Raw genomic sequence first — 16,259 nt, 5'->3', positions numbered from 1 at the left:
ACAGTTATCTGGGGTGCGTGGATCCTTTCAGTATCACTTGCAGCACCTCACTTGGGTGCAGCTAACAAACATGATCCTGGATAGTCATAGATTTAAGGGCACCAAGTGATGACTCATTCGGTCAGTATGAGTAATAGCTTTTAACTGACTCCTGTCAGCATTGTATACCCTAGGCACCTGCAGTTTATCTACTGGCTACAGATGTTCCCTCCCTGGAGGTCTATAGTACCTATGTGATCATTATTCATGGTCTCTATAGACTTGGTCCCGCAACATTCACATCAAGGGAAATTTTTCCATTGACTTAAATGAGAGCAGGATCAATTGTCCTAGCCTCCGGGGCATATTAGAGCCCACTTCACTGTGTCCACTCCATCCATACTTGTTTTCTATATGGGCGCTGTTATTATATAGAGCTGTAATGTGCATCACTGTTGCCTTGCCTAAACATCAAGGAATGATGGCACTTATCTTTCCCTCCTAGTAATCTGCCTCACTGACACACTACCAGCCAGCTATATGCCATACAGTGACCAGGAATTATTTATTTCAGGGAAACAGGATAGTAAAAAGATGGGGGTGTTGTTTAGGTAGATGGTGTGACACTGGCAGACCAGGTCATGTCAGAGTGTATTCAGGACAAGTAACTTGTGTATTAGATCAAAGCGATTGTTCAATGTATAAGTGTTTTCTGGGATGTTACATGCACTGTTTTTACTTACCTGTGTCCTGTCATAATGTATTAGCAAACATTTACACTGTAAATACCCCTGTAATTAAATAACTCATCAAAGAAGCCTTGTGGAATAGTAATGAAGGACTGTAGCAGATTGGCCATTGTGCGTGATGACTGGAGGTCAGAGACTCAAAGTGCATTCCTCACTTGTCATTAAAGGAAAAGCCCACGGGGGTAGAGAGACTGTCAGCTTACCTTCTGTCTGACGATATAAGAAAGGATTCAAAGAAAGATCCTTCATCGCAAAACTGTTGGGACTCTTACAGGGAAGTGTACCAAGTGCAAAGCGCAGATCCCCAGAGACAATCTGGGTACACTGAAAGACTTTTGGGAGACTGGCAGTTTATTACATCACTGCCATCATTTGGAATTACAAACTGTGATTCACCTGTACGTACATTTTACCTGCTTTAATCTCAATAACTCTCATTCTTTTTCTTAGCTAATAAACCTTTAGTTAGTTTATTACAGAATTGTCTGCCAGCATTGTCCTTGGTGTAAGATCCAGAGTACAAATTGATCTGGGCTAAGTGACTGGTCTCTTGGGACTGGGAGAAACCTGATGTGGTGTGATTTTGGGTTTAAGTGACCTTTTATCACAAAGGCCAGTTTGTCTGGGTGGCAAGATAGACTCTCCAGTCTAAGGGGACAGTCTGTGACTCCCTGGTAAAACTGGTATAGTGATCCAGGAGTTCACATTTGTTACCAGTTTGATGAAATCTATTTACAGATCACACCACCAGCTTTGGATATCTTCCCTGTTTCTGACAGAATACCCTGAGGAAGACACTCACAGTTGTGGGCCACTCCAGACAGTGTGACAGATGGGTTCATCAGTGTTGTGCATGTTATTCTTGCTATGGTGGTAAAGTTTTACCAAAGCAGTAGGTTTCATATCCCATCTCATTTTAAGCTTCCTTCTTTAATATTGCTCACATACTATTATGGTGGAGGTCATGCTAGTACCTAGATAGATAGTTATCTTGTATTCCTCATTTTGGATCTCTTCTGCACTATTTTTGGCCTCAGCAGATGCACTAGATATCATTTAAAAATCTAATAACCAAGTAAACAGATTGTATAATAAGGAAACTCATTTACCTAAGGAAAAGGGCTGAGCCACTATTCTCAAATTTATCACTTCTAAATAGTGGTCGGAATTGCCAGAAACTCTGCCAGTGGTTTAAGAAGTGAACATGACTTTGAAATACCTACAGTTTTGTTTTGTTAATGTAAACCCCTCTGGAACTGGTTGTTCCTAATATATTACATTAACTCTCTAAGTGACTTACCCCTGGACTATGCAGCTCAGGACTCCATTTCCCAGATTGGCTACAGTCCAGGGCAGAGACAGAGCAAGCTGGAAGCTACTACCATAACTAATCATAAGCCAGAACTCAGCAACAAAGGGTTTGGTTTACTTTCAGCTTTGGCTGTTGTTCGAGTGGGGCAGAGAAAGAAGCATCACAGCCTGGGAGTTCCCCATTAAACTTCCCATTCTTACCCAAAGGGCAACTTTGAACTCTGTTGGTGGTTACTGGGTAGTTGAAAAGTGACAGTCCAATAGGGATCAGCAACCCAGGAGGCTGGGGAGCGATTCCAGGTCAGGCTACCAAGAGTCAGCCTAACTTTCCATTGGACTCCACACCACGGAGTCTCAGGCCAATACTATCTTTTTACGGGATGAAGACCTTGCAAAAAATCCCATGTCTATTTATTTTGATTATGAAAGTTTTAAGCTGGCCAACAATTACAGCACTGCATCACCCATCAAAGGTCTGCCTCTCAACTTGCAGTCTGCCTAGGCAGGTAGCAGTAGGGAGCCAGGACATTGGGCCTGTTGTAAATGGTGGTAGGTTGGGGGGTTAAGGTATTGTTAATATTTTATTATTCTACTTACTCCTATTTTTTTCTTATCCCTCGTCCTTTGTTCCCTATACCTAATAAAGTTCTCCCTGTTGTGATATTGTTATTTTGATGATTGTGATAAGAATTTTATTCCTTGTATACTGGACTACAATTATAACATACGACTGGTAATAAACATTTTCCCAGGGCACAGTAACCCTTGTGATCCAGGCACTAGGAAGGATTCCCCTTTGGATGGAGGCACCAGGTGCTAAGGTAAAGAACTCAGGACCCATGCCCCAGAGGGGAGAAGCTGCTCCAAGCAGCAGGCAAGTTACTTTAATCTGTGACAGAGTTTTATCAAGTATTTCTAACAACATCCTCTACCTATACTTGCCTACTACATAAGTACTTCGGTCATTCAAAAACCTTTCAATGGGATTTAGGGCCTATATCATTTAGAATTGCCTGTTATAAATATATCAGTAAAACAAGTCACCCCCGCCCCCCACAACTAACCAACCTAGTTATACCAGTACAAAAACTGTGTGTAGATCAGGCCTTAGGGGCTTTTGAATATTTTACCCTATGTCTGCTTAGTTTTGAGACAATGTAAATATAATCCCATTTGTTCATTAAAACAACAAGGAGTCCGGTAGCACCTTAAAGACTAACAGATTTATTTGGGCATAAGCTTTCGTGGGTACTGTTATGTCAAATTGTCAACACAGTTGCAGTTCTGTTGTAAATTATGTGTTTCTGCATTCAGAAGTTATCTTCAATAGTTTGCACCCAGCCATTTTTTCATGATCAGGGAACATAAATATCTTCTGCAGATGAATAATACATCAAATGAAGCAGCACTTGATAGCATTAATCCACTTTTATAGAAAAAAATCAATCAATAGCTCTTGGCATGTGATCTAATCTTATCGCTCATCGACAACGATTCTTGCTCATTAGACATTTCTGAAAAAAAGTCACGTGGCATGATCATCTAATGTTTTATCAGGCTACATCACATTTTGGAGCCATAAGGTTAAAAAAAAATACATATCCAGCAGTTAAAGGCTTCCTAACATGGACAGATACATTTGATGCTAGAAACATTTTACACATAGATGTATATAATTATGAAATGAATCAGCAACCGATACATTTCAAACACTGGCCAGAATCTGATAGTGATTTTTAAAATGATCTCTCACTATGCCTACTGTGAACTCTCCACCATATCTTTGCAGCTGCAGTGAACTTACAGAATTGCTGGAGAGAATCTAGGTTCAGAAGCAACAGTCTTACCTGAAGCTTTTTATTACAATAATGTTTCATGGTAGGGCAGGCAGTGTGGTCTAATGGATAGAACATTGGAAAGGAGGTCAAGAGACCAGGGATCCATTCACAGATGTGCCAATGATTTACTGTGTTACTTTGGACAAATCACTTCACTTCAGTTTCCATTCCCAGTCTTCATCTATTTAGATTGGAAACACCTTGGGGCAGGAGCTGTCTCTTACTTTGTGTATATGCATTGTCTTTCACAGTGGGATACGGATCTAAGTTGGTGCCTCTTGGTACTACCATTATACAAATATAATAATGCTGTTCATTATGAACCTTAGATTAGATTATTTAAAAGTAGAGAATTCATCAGACCTTTCTTCCTTTCCTCTTTCTAACCCTCTAGCAAGTATAAGTGTACTGCAAAGTTGTTATTCTCCTACCACCTATATTACAGAAATAAAAACCTGAACACTTACCTTAGGGAGCTACTGTTCTGAGCTTCTGCTGTATCTCAGGAGAAACTACCGCCACTTGCTCACTGCTGGAATACACCATCTTGGAATCATGTTATTGCACATACCCAGTGCTGCTAATTTATATTTTCACACAGCTCCACATAATGGCAGAAATGATGTATAGTTGCTTCATATTGAGTTGCAATGAAGAAGTTGCAAAATATTGGTTTGGGTTCTTTGTTTTCCTATCTTTTGTTTTGTCCTACGAGTGGGTGGTGTTGGAGTTCTCTTGTTCCTGCTGGCCACACAAGGATGAAGGGGGTGGGGTTATTCATTTAATGATTTAAATACATTCTGTGGAGAAACAATGAAAAGGCAAAGTATGTTGATAGGCTCCCTAAAGAAAGCCATCATCCATTATGGCAATAGAAGATATCCCTCCACTAAATGTTCTGCAAATGTTTGTCCATAAAATTCTTGCATGAAAAATCTTCCTCCTTACACATCACCTTCCATCTCTGAGGTAGGGTTGCCACTTCCAAGACGCACAAAAACTGGCCAGTGCCTACCCCACCACCGCAAAAAAAAAAAAAAAAAAAAAAAAAAAAAATAGTCCCTGCCCTCCCCCCAACAACAAAAAGGGTCCTAGTACCAACTAAAGCTAATTACAAAACATTTTAGTAAGAGAACCATTTTCCACACACCCTCCCCCCAAAAACAAACAAAAATACAATATGTGTATTTTATGTTATTTTATCATTTTTCTTATCTTATGCTATCATGGCGCTGCAGTTCAGACAATGGGGTGAGAACTATAGAATGCTCTAGCATGTTCCAAATGAAAAAAAAAAAAAAAATGGCACATCAAATCTTTTAACCAGCAAGGCAGTACAGAAATTGGCCAGGCTTGTTAAAAGCCAGCCAGGTGGCAACCTTGCATTGAGTAGGGGAAGCATAGTATAGGAGAATAGGAGTGATGTGCTCAATATTCACTTACAAAATCTATTATTAGTAACAATTTTTAGCCAAACTAGTTTAAAAAGATGAAAGCCTTTAAAACCTGTTGTTTGGCAAGAAGAGGTAGGTGGGTTTGGAAAGGGAGGAGTTGATAAACGGGTCTAGTTCTGGGACATTTTCTTTATTATTGACTTGAATGTGCACAGTGCTGTTGGAATCAAGAATTTTTTTAGGAAATTGCATCAGGAAGCTGTGGTTCTGGTGAGTCATGCATTTGACCTTGAGGCTCTAAGACCCTGATTCAGCAAGGTACTTAAGCATGTGCCTGATATTAAGCACAGCAGTAGTGCTATTAAAGTCAATAGGACTGCTCAGATGGGTAAAATCAAGCATGTGCTGAAATGGGGCCTAAGGCTGCTGAAGAGGCACTAAATAGTCACTTGTATTTCCCTGTCTGCAGGATCTTCGGGAATAGTTTCTCTTCACTGGGGTTTATCCTTATTAAAATTGCTACAGTGACTTTAAAAAAAAAAAAAACACATTTTTTTATGCTGAATTTTTTTCAGTTTTGTAGATCTTCCTTTCCTCCCTCCAACCCCTTTGCCACTAAAAAAGGGAGAAAGAGGGAAATGAAAGGGGGCAGGGTATTGGGGTGGGTTGTCAAAAAAGGAAACTGAAAAAGGTTTGGGGTTTTTTTTGGCTAAAATTTCATTTTTTGAAAAATAGGTCACTTTTCCACAAAAATATTGACCAGCTCTACTATAACCACTTTGAAGAAAGAATGAAGAGGGAATGTGGAATTTCATTTTAGTTTTGATTGGAAGATTTAATCTTGGCCTTAACCTGTTCATCCTCTTTCCCTGGCTGGATCTCTAGAACTGCTACCATCTTCCTCTTCAGGGTTTCAAACAATTCTGGTAGAAAAAATTCCTCCTGCTTCTGTGGCTTAGAGTTATGATTTGAACTCAAGTGTTCTCCTTTCTAGGGGAGGAGCTAGAGTCTGTGGAAGGAGATCTGGATCTGAAATGCTTTTTGGCTTTTCTCCTCTGTTTTGGGGCTTGTTTTATTTGCTTCAGCTTTACTGAGAAAGGGTGGTGCTCCCCATTGGGAGACTGGTCTATTTTCTGGTCTGGTGTTCGCTCATGGATCATCTTTCTCTAGAGCACCTTATCACTGCACATATAATTGGAGAAGAAAAGGAGGGGAATATCTCAGAGAGCCCAGATCTTCCTCTTGAGAAGGAGTGTCAGATGGGATGCCAGATTCCTTGACATGTGGCTCAATTTAAATTCTGGGAGAGGACTCCAGAACTTTTACCATTAGAGATGGATTGGAACAGAGTGGTTGGGGGATTTTGGTATTTAACACCTGATGAGTCCCTGTTGAGGAGCTTGGTTTGCTGAGTCACAGGAGCTGAGGAAGATTAACCTAACTTTGTAAGGGAGGCTTCTTGGCTAGTGCTGGAGGAGAGTCTCTAGCTAGCTGTCCAGACTCTGAGCCATTTCTTCAACAGAGTTGGGAGCAATTGTGGGCAGAGTTCACCTGTTAGGATGCACTCCCCACAGATGCAGCACCTGGGGACAAAATGAAGAGTAGCTCAGTGGGTGATCCAACCTGGGGATGAGCACCCCAGAAATTCTGATACTGAAAGAGATGGGGAGAAAGTGGAGACCACTGCTGTTCCAAAATAAGCTGTTAACAGCCAGGACTGAATAATATAGAAGGGTTTAACTGCCATCCTGTTTGCACTGCAGGAGACAGGGAATCTGTTATGAGAGTGGAAGGGGCATGATCAAACTCCCTCGTCAACTCAGAACTGCCTGCAGTATTTGCAGGAAGAGACATGCAGCCCAAATGTCTTGTATTGGGGGGGGAAAGTGAGGTCTAGAAAGCCCTTTTAGGTTCTGCCTGAACCTGAGACTTTTTGTAATATTTTTATTTGCCCGAGCACATTCCTGTGTGTTGATGAGTAGGTCAAATACATTTCCATTTTCTCCACCACAAGGAGCTAAGTTTATTTTATTTACTTTAAATGCTTCTACTGCATGACTGTTTTGCAGAAAGTATATGGTTTCTCATAAAACTCTGCAAATAGTTCTTGTATTTTTTTCCTGAAGAGTTGAGTAGAAATCTGTGTTAACTCTGTAATTATGACTAAATTCTATTTTTATTGACTAAGACTATCTGTGTTATTTCCTCCAGGATTGTCAATGAGAGTGTATATTTATACGCAAGTACATTTTTCAGGGTTTATGCTTTTTCCATTAACTCTGTTACCAATCTTTCAGGGGAAGAAAATATATATAACTTGCAGTTGCACAGGTAGATATTTTATATTCTATGCACACACAACTAAAAGAAAAAAGAAAATCAAATAGAATCCTGTATTTTGTCTAGTATAAATACTCCATATGCAAATATTACTGCTACTCACTGAGCCAGGAGCAATGTTTCCATAACACAAATAATACTTTAGGAAGATATATTTATCACCACCTGAACTATGAAGAATATTTGCATCATTGGGGCTCTATGATCAATATACTGACCTACAAACTGTGGAGTAATATCTTTATCCTTTTTTTCATGATAAATAAGGTAATATCTTGCTAGATAATAAAACTGGGACTTCCTTCTATAAAGTGGAAAAACGTATGGGAGGAAAAAACTACACAGAAAAGTCCATCAGGAGTTAGATAAGGAAACATATTACTTGTGAGAGATGCCAAACTGTCCTGGGAATTGAAGTCTTATCTGTATCCACAGAACACACATACACAGTACCATGTGCTCATTCAGAACAAGCTAGCCCAGACTGCCTAGTCAATGTGCCTGTCGTTCTGTTCTGGAAGGATCATTTTCTAGGAAACAAGAGAAACTAGTTTAGCCTTCATACCCATTATATCTTTGACTCTGCAGGAACTGCCAAGAAGGATGCCAATTAATGTCAACTAAGGTAATGGTTTTTGTATTATTCAACATTTGCCCACTGGGATCTCGAGTGAGACCAAAACTTATTTCACAGACCTTTGAACAGTCATGTGACAGTAATTACTTTAGTTCAGTATCAACTTGGTCAGAATGGAATAGGTTGCAAAGAAATGGAAGCCATATGATGGCTCTAAGTCATCTAGTCTCTAAAAGTTTTAGAAGTTTTTTCATTGCCACCAGGAGTCCACCTTGTGGCATAATATCTCACATGAACTTTCAGAGGTTGCTCTGAGTGTGTGGTTTGTGGGTTTGATCTTACTTCTATTGAAGTCAATTGCAGCTTTTCTATTGTCAGGAGTAGGCTCAGACGCTATAGCAGAAATATACATCCAGGATTATTCTGTTCTTGTGCTTGTACTGGGTTCATAATCTTGGAGTGCATTGTCAATAGTTTCCATGTACCTTTTGGAAATATGTTTGCAAAGAAAGATATTGCTCCATCTTACGTGAGTAACCCTTTTAGTCCAGATTCATTTCTGGGATAGGCCCCAGTTCAGGACAGAATCTCTGGGTACGTCTTCACTACCCGCCGTATCGGCGGGTAGCAATCGATTTATCCGGGATCGATATATCGTGTCTCGTTAAGACGCGATATATCGATCCCCGAACGCGCTCCCCGTCAACTCCGGAACTCCACCGGAGCGAGCGGCGGTAGCAGAGTCGACGGGGGAGCCGCGGCCGTCGATCCTGCGCCGTGTGGACCCCAGGTAAGTCGATCTAAGATACTTCGACTTCAGCTACGTTATTCATGTAGCTGAAGTTGCGTAACTTAGATCGATCTCCCCCCCAGTGTAGACCAGCCCCAAATTCAGCAAATTACGTTCTATTCTATTTAAGCACATGCTTAAAGTTGAGCACTTACTTTTGTAAACATTTAAAAGCCCACATTGGTCAACAACAAATGCTGGATGTGCATATGCTTCATTTAATTAAAATTTTCACCCAAATACAGAGATTTTTTTCAGGGTTTTGTTGCAAAATGTAACCAAAACAAACAACAAGAAAGCCACCCCCCTCCAGACACCTTAAATCAATAGTGTAGACACATTGTTGTGGCTGTTAAGTTATGAAGAATTACAAACAAATTCAATACTTTGAAATAAAGTGAAAGAAGAAATCAACACCAAAAAAAGTGTTTTCTTACCACCTAGAAAAGAGCAACACTATAAAGTGTATAATTGAATAATACTTTGCTTCCTCTTTCTCAAATTTAATTACACTATAGCATTTTATACATTGTACCATAAGAGTTTGAAAGTACTTTTTATTGCATTTGAGAACATTTACAATAAGTATCTTTAAATGCCCTCAGTATAAAGGGGAAATTTATTCATAATAAAATAGCACCTTATTTCAGTCCAGCACTTGCTATAAGACACAAAAATAGTGTAGCAATGTTTTTCAGTCACTTTTGTGATCCAAGTCCTTTTTTCTGTGTTTGCTGTGATTTTCATACCTGTTGTGAAATCTGTAATCTCAAAAAGCCATCTCTAGAATCTCAAACACAAATGTTACCCATTCACAGGCAACATTATCTCAATTCAGCAACTCAATAGACAGATGGGTGAATTGATCTGAATACAATAACTTCAGCTCCCTGCATTTGTAGGATCAAGAACCAAACTAATTTTGAGGTTCTGATATGATTGGGTGCTCTCTACCCTGCCATTCATTTCTGCTATCAGTGCCCTGCAGTGGAAAAAACACAGTAAGGCTTTTTTTCCCGCAGATTCACTATTGCCATGATCCAATTCCCCTTGAAATCAGTGTCTGTAATTTCTTCTCACTTACACCAGTGTAACTCCATCGGCTTCAGTGGAGCTGATTTATCCCTGTGGAAGTGACAGCTGAATCAGGTTCCTATTGCTGTCATAGAGGTCTGGATCAGGTCTTAGATTACAATAGTTCAGAGAAGAACCCAAACAGTGGGACCCATATCTGAACCTGAATTCACGTTATGTGTTTCCTCCATTTCAATCTCAATAACAAGCTTTTATTGGAGTCATGACATAATGTATATATGTAAGTTTTAACATACTTCTAAATCCAGCCTGAATGCTTAAAACACAAGTACACAGATTATTTTGGAAAATATTCACCATGAAGTCATATTTCAGGCACAGCATTTAGCACCATATGTATTTTAAAACATCCCTGGTTTTGTATATTCATGAGGTACAAATATGTCATACATAAATTTTACTATAAACTTTGCTTACAGAGCTTGTATTTAAACATGAAGTTTGTCCTAAAATTTAAGCAGTGATATAGACTTGTAGATGGCTTTCAATAATGAAAATTAATTACAAACTTCAAGCTAAAATTCTGAGTGCAAGCTACACAATAAATATGTTTTACCTTATTAGCATGGTGGGAGCAATTTATAGGACAAAATACATTTCACTGTGACTGAAATTTTACTATTGCTTTTTTCAAGGACTTTCAAAATACATAGTTTATGAATCTTCTGAATATTATTTTAAGACTACACACCATTCATAGTTATATCTGAATATATAACGTTGAAATCTAATGCACAAATGCTCTTGTACATGTTAATGTATCAACTTCAATACCAAATTATGAATTGCATGACATTAATGTTAGTAACTATTGCTTGTAATCTAAAGAATTATGTTGCACAGTAATTTAAAACATTTTCAAAGCAGCTTTCAATTTGTTCCCTGGTGCTTCCTCTACGATGCACAGGCTGACTATTTGTGTGTGATTAAATTTTCATGTCAGTCTGAATAGGCAATATTTGGTTGATCAACCAAATTGTCAGACAGTAATTCTTGTCCAGGCTCCTCATTGGATATCAACAAAGGTACATAGAAGATATTGATTAAGAAAGGTCCTTACATATAACTATGTATTTGTTCACGTGTAAGCCCCATTTCTATTCATTGTATATGCAAGACCAACTACTGAAAATTCCCCATCATTAGTTCCTCTGGACTTCCATGGCATAATACGGAGAACTGATATACTCTTACATAGGAGGTTTTTTTTGTTTTAAGTGAAATTCACCTCTGTGCAGATAGCTAGCACAAGGCATATGTACTGCTTATATTCCACTCAAACTCAGGCTTAAGTGTGCACAGGAGTAAATTTCACTCTCTATCAGGTAAGGATTCTTATGACTACAGAAAGTGTCTTTCACAAATGAAGCTGATCTATTTTCAGTTCAATTAAAATGTTAACTTACAAAATCATCCATATTAATAAACACACTTTTCATAAGTCACTGACTGAAATATACTGCACTCTCCTTATAGAACCACTTTATAGTAGTTGGGAGTTAACCTTCAGAAATCTTATGGTGAAACAGTTTTTAAAATATCGTTATTATGGAGGGGTTTTACTTAGCTGTGAACTTTGATGCAGTAGCCCTATAACAATGTTGTAGCAGAATTACAAGAGTGGAGTGCATTAGGGAATATTCATCAAATACTCTGTGTATCTCAGTAGAATACAAAATTAACATATATGTGGCTTTATAAGTGGTGTCTAGAATAAGGATGTAAATTGTCAACATTTAATCCAGATTTTAAGGTCCGTGTGATCTTGTAAAATCTACAGCATTTACTGATTTTACAAAATATTTACACGATGACATACTTATCTGTGCATCCGAAGTCAAATGTAACCCAAAACAAGAATGACAGAGCTCTGTCCTACTCAGTTTTTATACAGATTTTCACATTGTTTTCAGTAGGAAGTTCTGAGCATGGTTTGTCAGAAAGATAATTTCCTTCACTGGAGAGATGTTTTTCTTTCCATTCCGATTTCAGTATCTTCTTTGCAACAGCCTTGTTTCTAGACTTTTGTTGGCACTATAAAATCAGATGTCCCTTAGAACTAATCATCTATAAATATAGTTTGTGAAACTATCCTAATGACCCAGCATTTGTGCACATAGTTTCAATTATCATTATGTCAGTTATGTGCGAAACCCCGCACATGACATTATGAAATGGCCTATTGTCGGTAAACAGACAATGACAAACAATTTAACCATGGAATGAATAAGAGGGAAGCACAGATCCTTATGAATTTAAAGGGTAAGTGCAACACAGTGATCTCCCTATTAGCATTTTTAACTCTTCAAGACAAAGTTCCAAAGCAGAATTAGGTTCTAAGTAGGGCTATCGATTAATTGCAGTAAACTCATGTGATTAATTCAAAAAAATTAATCGTGATTAATCGCAGTTTTAATTGCACTGTTAAACAATAGAATACCAATTGACATTTAATTAAATATTTTTGGATATTTTCTCCATTTTGAAATATATTGATTTCAGTTACAACACAGAATATAAAATGTACAGTGCTCACTTTATATTATTTTTATTACAAATATTAGCACTGTAAACATGATAAAAGAAATTGTATTTTTCAATTGACCTCATACAGTACTGTAATACAATCTCTTTATCGTGAAAGTGCAACTTACAAATGTAGATTTTTTTTGTTACGTAACTGCACTCAAAAACAAAACAATGTAAAACTTCAGAGCCTACTTTAGAGCTTACAAGTCCACTCAGTCCTACTTCTTGTTCAGCCAATCGCTAAGCTAAACAAGTTTGTTTACATTTACGGGAGATAATGCTTTCGGCTTCTTATTTACAATGTCACCTGAAAGTGAGAACAGGCATTGGCATGGCACTTTTGTAGCCAGCATTGCAAGGTATTTACGTGCCAGATATGCTAAACATTCGTATGCCCCTTCATGCTTCATCCACCATTCCAGAGGACATGCTTCCATGCTGATGATGCTCGTTTAAAAAAATAATGCGTTAATTAAATTTGTGACTGAACTCCTTGGGGGAGAATTGTATGTCTCCTGCTCTGTTTTACCTGCATTCTGCCATATGTTTCATGTTATAGCAGTCTTGGATGATGATCCAGCACATGTTGTTCATTTTAAGACCAATTTCACTGAAAATTTGACAAAATGCAAAGAAGATACCAATGTGAGATTTCTAAAGCTAGCTACAGCACTCGACCTAAGGTTTAAGAATCTGAAGTGCCTTCCAAAATCTGAGAGGGATGAGGTGTGGAGCATGCTTTCAGAAATCTTAAAAGAGCAACACTCTGATGTGGAAACTACTGGGGAAAATGCACATCCTTTCCACAATTCACCCACATCCTTTCCACGAACGCTGTTATTCTCCGACAAGTAAATATGCATGTCCAACTTCTACTTTTCCATCTAAGTCAGCTAATTGCACATGAAAATGAACATTTGTGTGCATGCATTTTTTAAGATTCAACTTTGGACCCAGGTTTTGAAAGTGTGTCTCCTTATTTTAAAAATTGCAGCTTGAAAAAAAAACCCAACCCTCATCTCTTTCACGTGAATGATCACAGTATCACAATACTAAGGGATTTGCCATAAGGTTCTACATGTGGGCAAGTTGAACAGATGAGTCCATTCTCTCTCTCTCTTTCTATATATATCCTATTGATGTCAACGAGAGATCCATGCAGAATGAGAAAAGGAGTACACATAACTTCCTGGCAAATTATACTGCACTTATACATTCTTTATCCCCTTTTGGAGACATGTGCATACATGGCAAGCTCCCTGAGATGTGCTTTAAATTTCCAATCAGAGTCTCAACATGATGAGATTACAAAGAATTGTGCCATGCTACTCTTTCATTTTGATTTTGCAAAAACCCAAGCTCCATAAAGCTAGCATGGAATAAGAATAGAGTCTTATAAAAGGAAACTAAGCTGTTTCTCATAGTATAACACCATCCAAAACAACAAAAACCCAGCAGGTCAAGTACAAACTTCTTTTCTATAACTCTTTTCTTTAGAACAGTGCAATTTTTAAAACATTTCTCATTACTAAAATGTGTGTGAATTTTAAAAGAAAACTTTCAGTCAGTGGTTGAATTCTAAGGACATGTCTACACTTACCTCTGGAGTGATCGATCCAGCAGGGGTTGATATATCACATCTAGTGAAGATGCGATAAATCACCTGCCGAGCGCTCTCCCGTCGACTCTGGTACACCACCGGAGCGAGAGGCGCAGGCGGAATCAACGGGGGAGCATCAGCAGTCGACTTGCCGCAGTGAAGACACCGCAGTAAGTAGCTCTAAGTACGTCGACTTCAGCTACGTTATTCATGTAGTTGAAGTTGCGTAACTTAGATCGATCCCCCCTTTCTCCCCAGTGTAGACCAGGCCTAAGATTCAAAGAAATCCCATGCTTTTAAATCTTTTTGCCTCCCTGACTTTTGGGAGAAGGAGAACAACAAATTTAAAATTGAATTTATGAATCTAACATTTAACAACTTCCAATGGCAGAGTACAAGATATAATAACCTGTAAAGGGCTTTCACTAGAGTCTTTCATGCCCTTGCTCACACTTAGATTAGATCTACCAATGTTGAAAGATAACTTTATAGAATATGCCCACCATGGTGAAAAGCCTAAAGTGACTTGATTGTTTCATCAGTGTTTTTACATCAAACATTTTAGTGCAGGTATTGTAGTCAGCAGTGCTTGTAACTTCTTGTCAGAACCTTTGAATTGGGAGACTACAGCCCCCTACTAGATAGTTCCTAAAGGTAGCTCCTTGTCAGAGGAATCAGGTTCAAGTTCTATTGGTGATTCTATAGGGTTTTCATTGTCTATGCAGTCTGGACAGCATTTTCCTTCCAGCTTTGTGGGGGTCCAACACTCTACTGAGGGACACGTCTCCACAGTACAGGTTATTTGGCCATTCTGAAAGGTAATGTTGAAGTATTAGCACCTTTTTTCCCAATAGAAAAAAACAGGACAGCACAGTCTCAATATTTTTTACAATTTTCCAGTGCTTTGTATAAAATACAGTAGCTGAAAGAATGCAGATGGTCTCTGTCATGCAGAATTGTATAAAATTAGATGATGTACTTATGCACACAAATAAGTGATCATTTTCCTAGTTGTAAGAACAATTTGACAGGTTTCTGAGGTTAATTAGAATGCTCACAGCCAAAAAATTGTTCAGCAGTTCTAACTCATATCAAAGTTTTCTAATCTGATGCCTTTCTTTTTTTTAAAAAATGTCTTGCACTACGCAAAGGTTCAATTTTCACACCGCTGTGCATTGAAAAAATACAAGATTTCCATTCAGATTCATTATAAAACACTTCTATATCTAAGTTCACTGTAAGTCACTATATGTGTGTTCCACTCTACTATTGTTTAACATTAGCATATGCTAATAACCACAATATTTTTTCATTGTCTGTTACATTTGACAATTGAGTCCGCTACAAGGTATAAAATAATTGTAATACGGTAAAAGGCTAAGCTTCAGAAAAGGGTCATAACGTAACATTGCTGAATAACTGTCATAGGGCAGTCACCTCCCAGGTGCCCTTCGTGGTGGCCCTACAAGCAGTTCCTTGCCTCAATTTCCCTCTTCCAGACTGACAGTTGTTCAATCGCCTGCCTGCTTTCTGCATCACATGTGATGGGTAACCCTGCCTGGAGCACCCTGCACTGGGAAGAGCAGGAATCCTCATAGCCCGTCTTCTGGGATTTCATCCATTCACCCCTCTCTCCTTCTGGGCCCACCTTTCCAGCATTAAGACATTAGCAGGTAAGCCCCTCTGCTGCTCCCTGCCGTCAGCTCCCAGCTTTGACTCTCTGGGTTGGGCAGGTCAGCTGGCAAATCCCTCTTCTGCCCTCCCTCAGGAACCACTTACAGTCTCCTGGCTCTGGCAGCTCTCACCTGGTGACCTCTCACTCCCAGGCAGCTCTTACCTCACCTTTTCCTGACTGACTCAGATAGCTCTGACTCCCCAGGTCTCTCTCCCACTTTCTTTATTTTGGACTCTAGGTTCTGGACTCTCCCTTGCCTTTGGGCTATCTCATTCATACCTCCCAGGGGCAGCCCTACCCTCTTCATTATAGCCAAACTAGAGCACACCTGGACTAGATCAGGACTGGTCTCAATTTCCTTGAAGGGGCCAGCCACCCTGTT

General features: G+C 38.9%; 1 protein-coding gene across 1 annotated transcript in view; it reads right to left on the bottom strand.

Moving 5' to 3' along the window:
- Positions 1-14,839: 14,839 nt before the first annotated feature.
- Positions 14,840-16,259, bottom strand: part of PXDNL (peroxidasin like) — a 317,299-nt gene continuing 315,879 nt past the window's right edge. The window contains exon 24 of the mRNA XM_065398307.1: positions 14,840-15,013. Coding sequence (XP_065254379.1) covers positions 14,840-15,013 — 174 coding nt within the window. The remainder of the gene's footprint in view (positions 15,014-16,259) is intronic.

The sequence above is a fragment of the Emys orbicularis genome, chromosome 2 (assembly GCF_028017835.1).
Source record: "Emys orbicularis isolate rEmyOrb1 chromosome 2, rEmyOrb1.hap1, whole genome shotgun sequence".
NCBI lineage: Eukaryota > Metazoa > Chordata > Testudines > Emydidae > Emys > Emys orbicularis.
The sequence above is the reverse complement of the archived record's forward strand: the minus strand, read 5'-3'. Positions and strand labels throughout refer to the sequence as shown.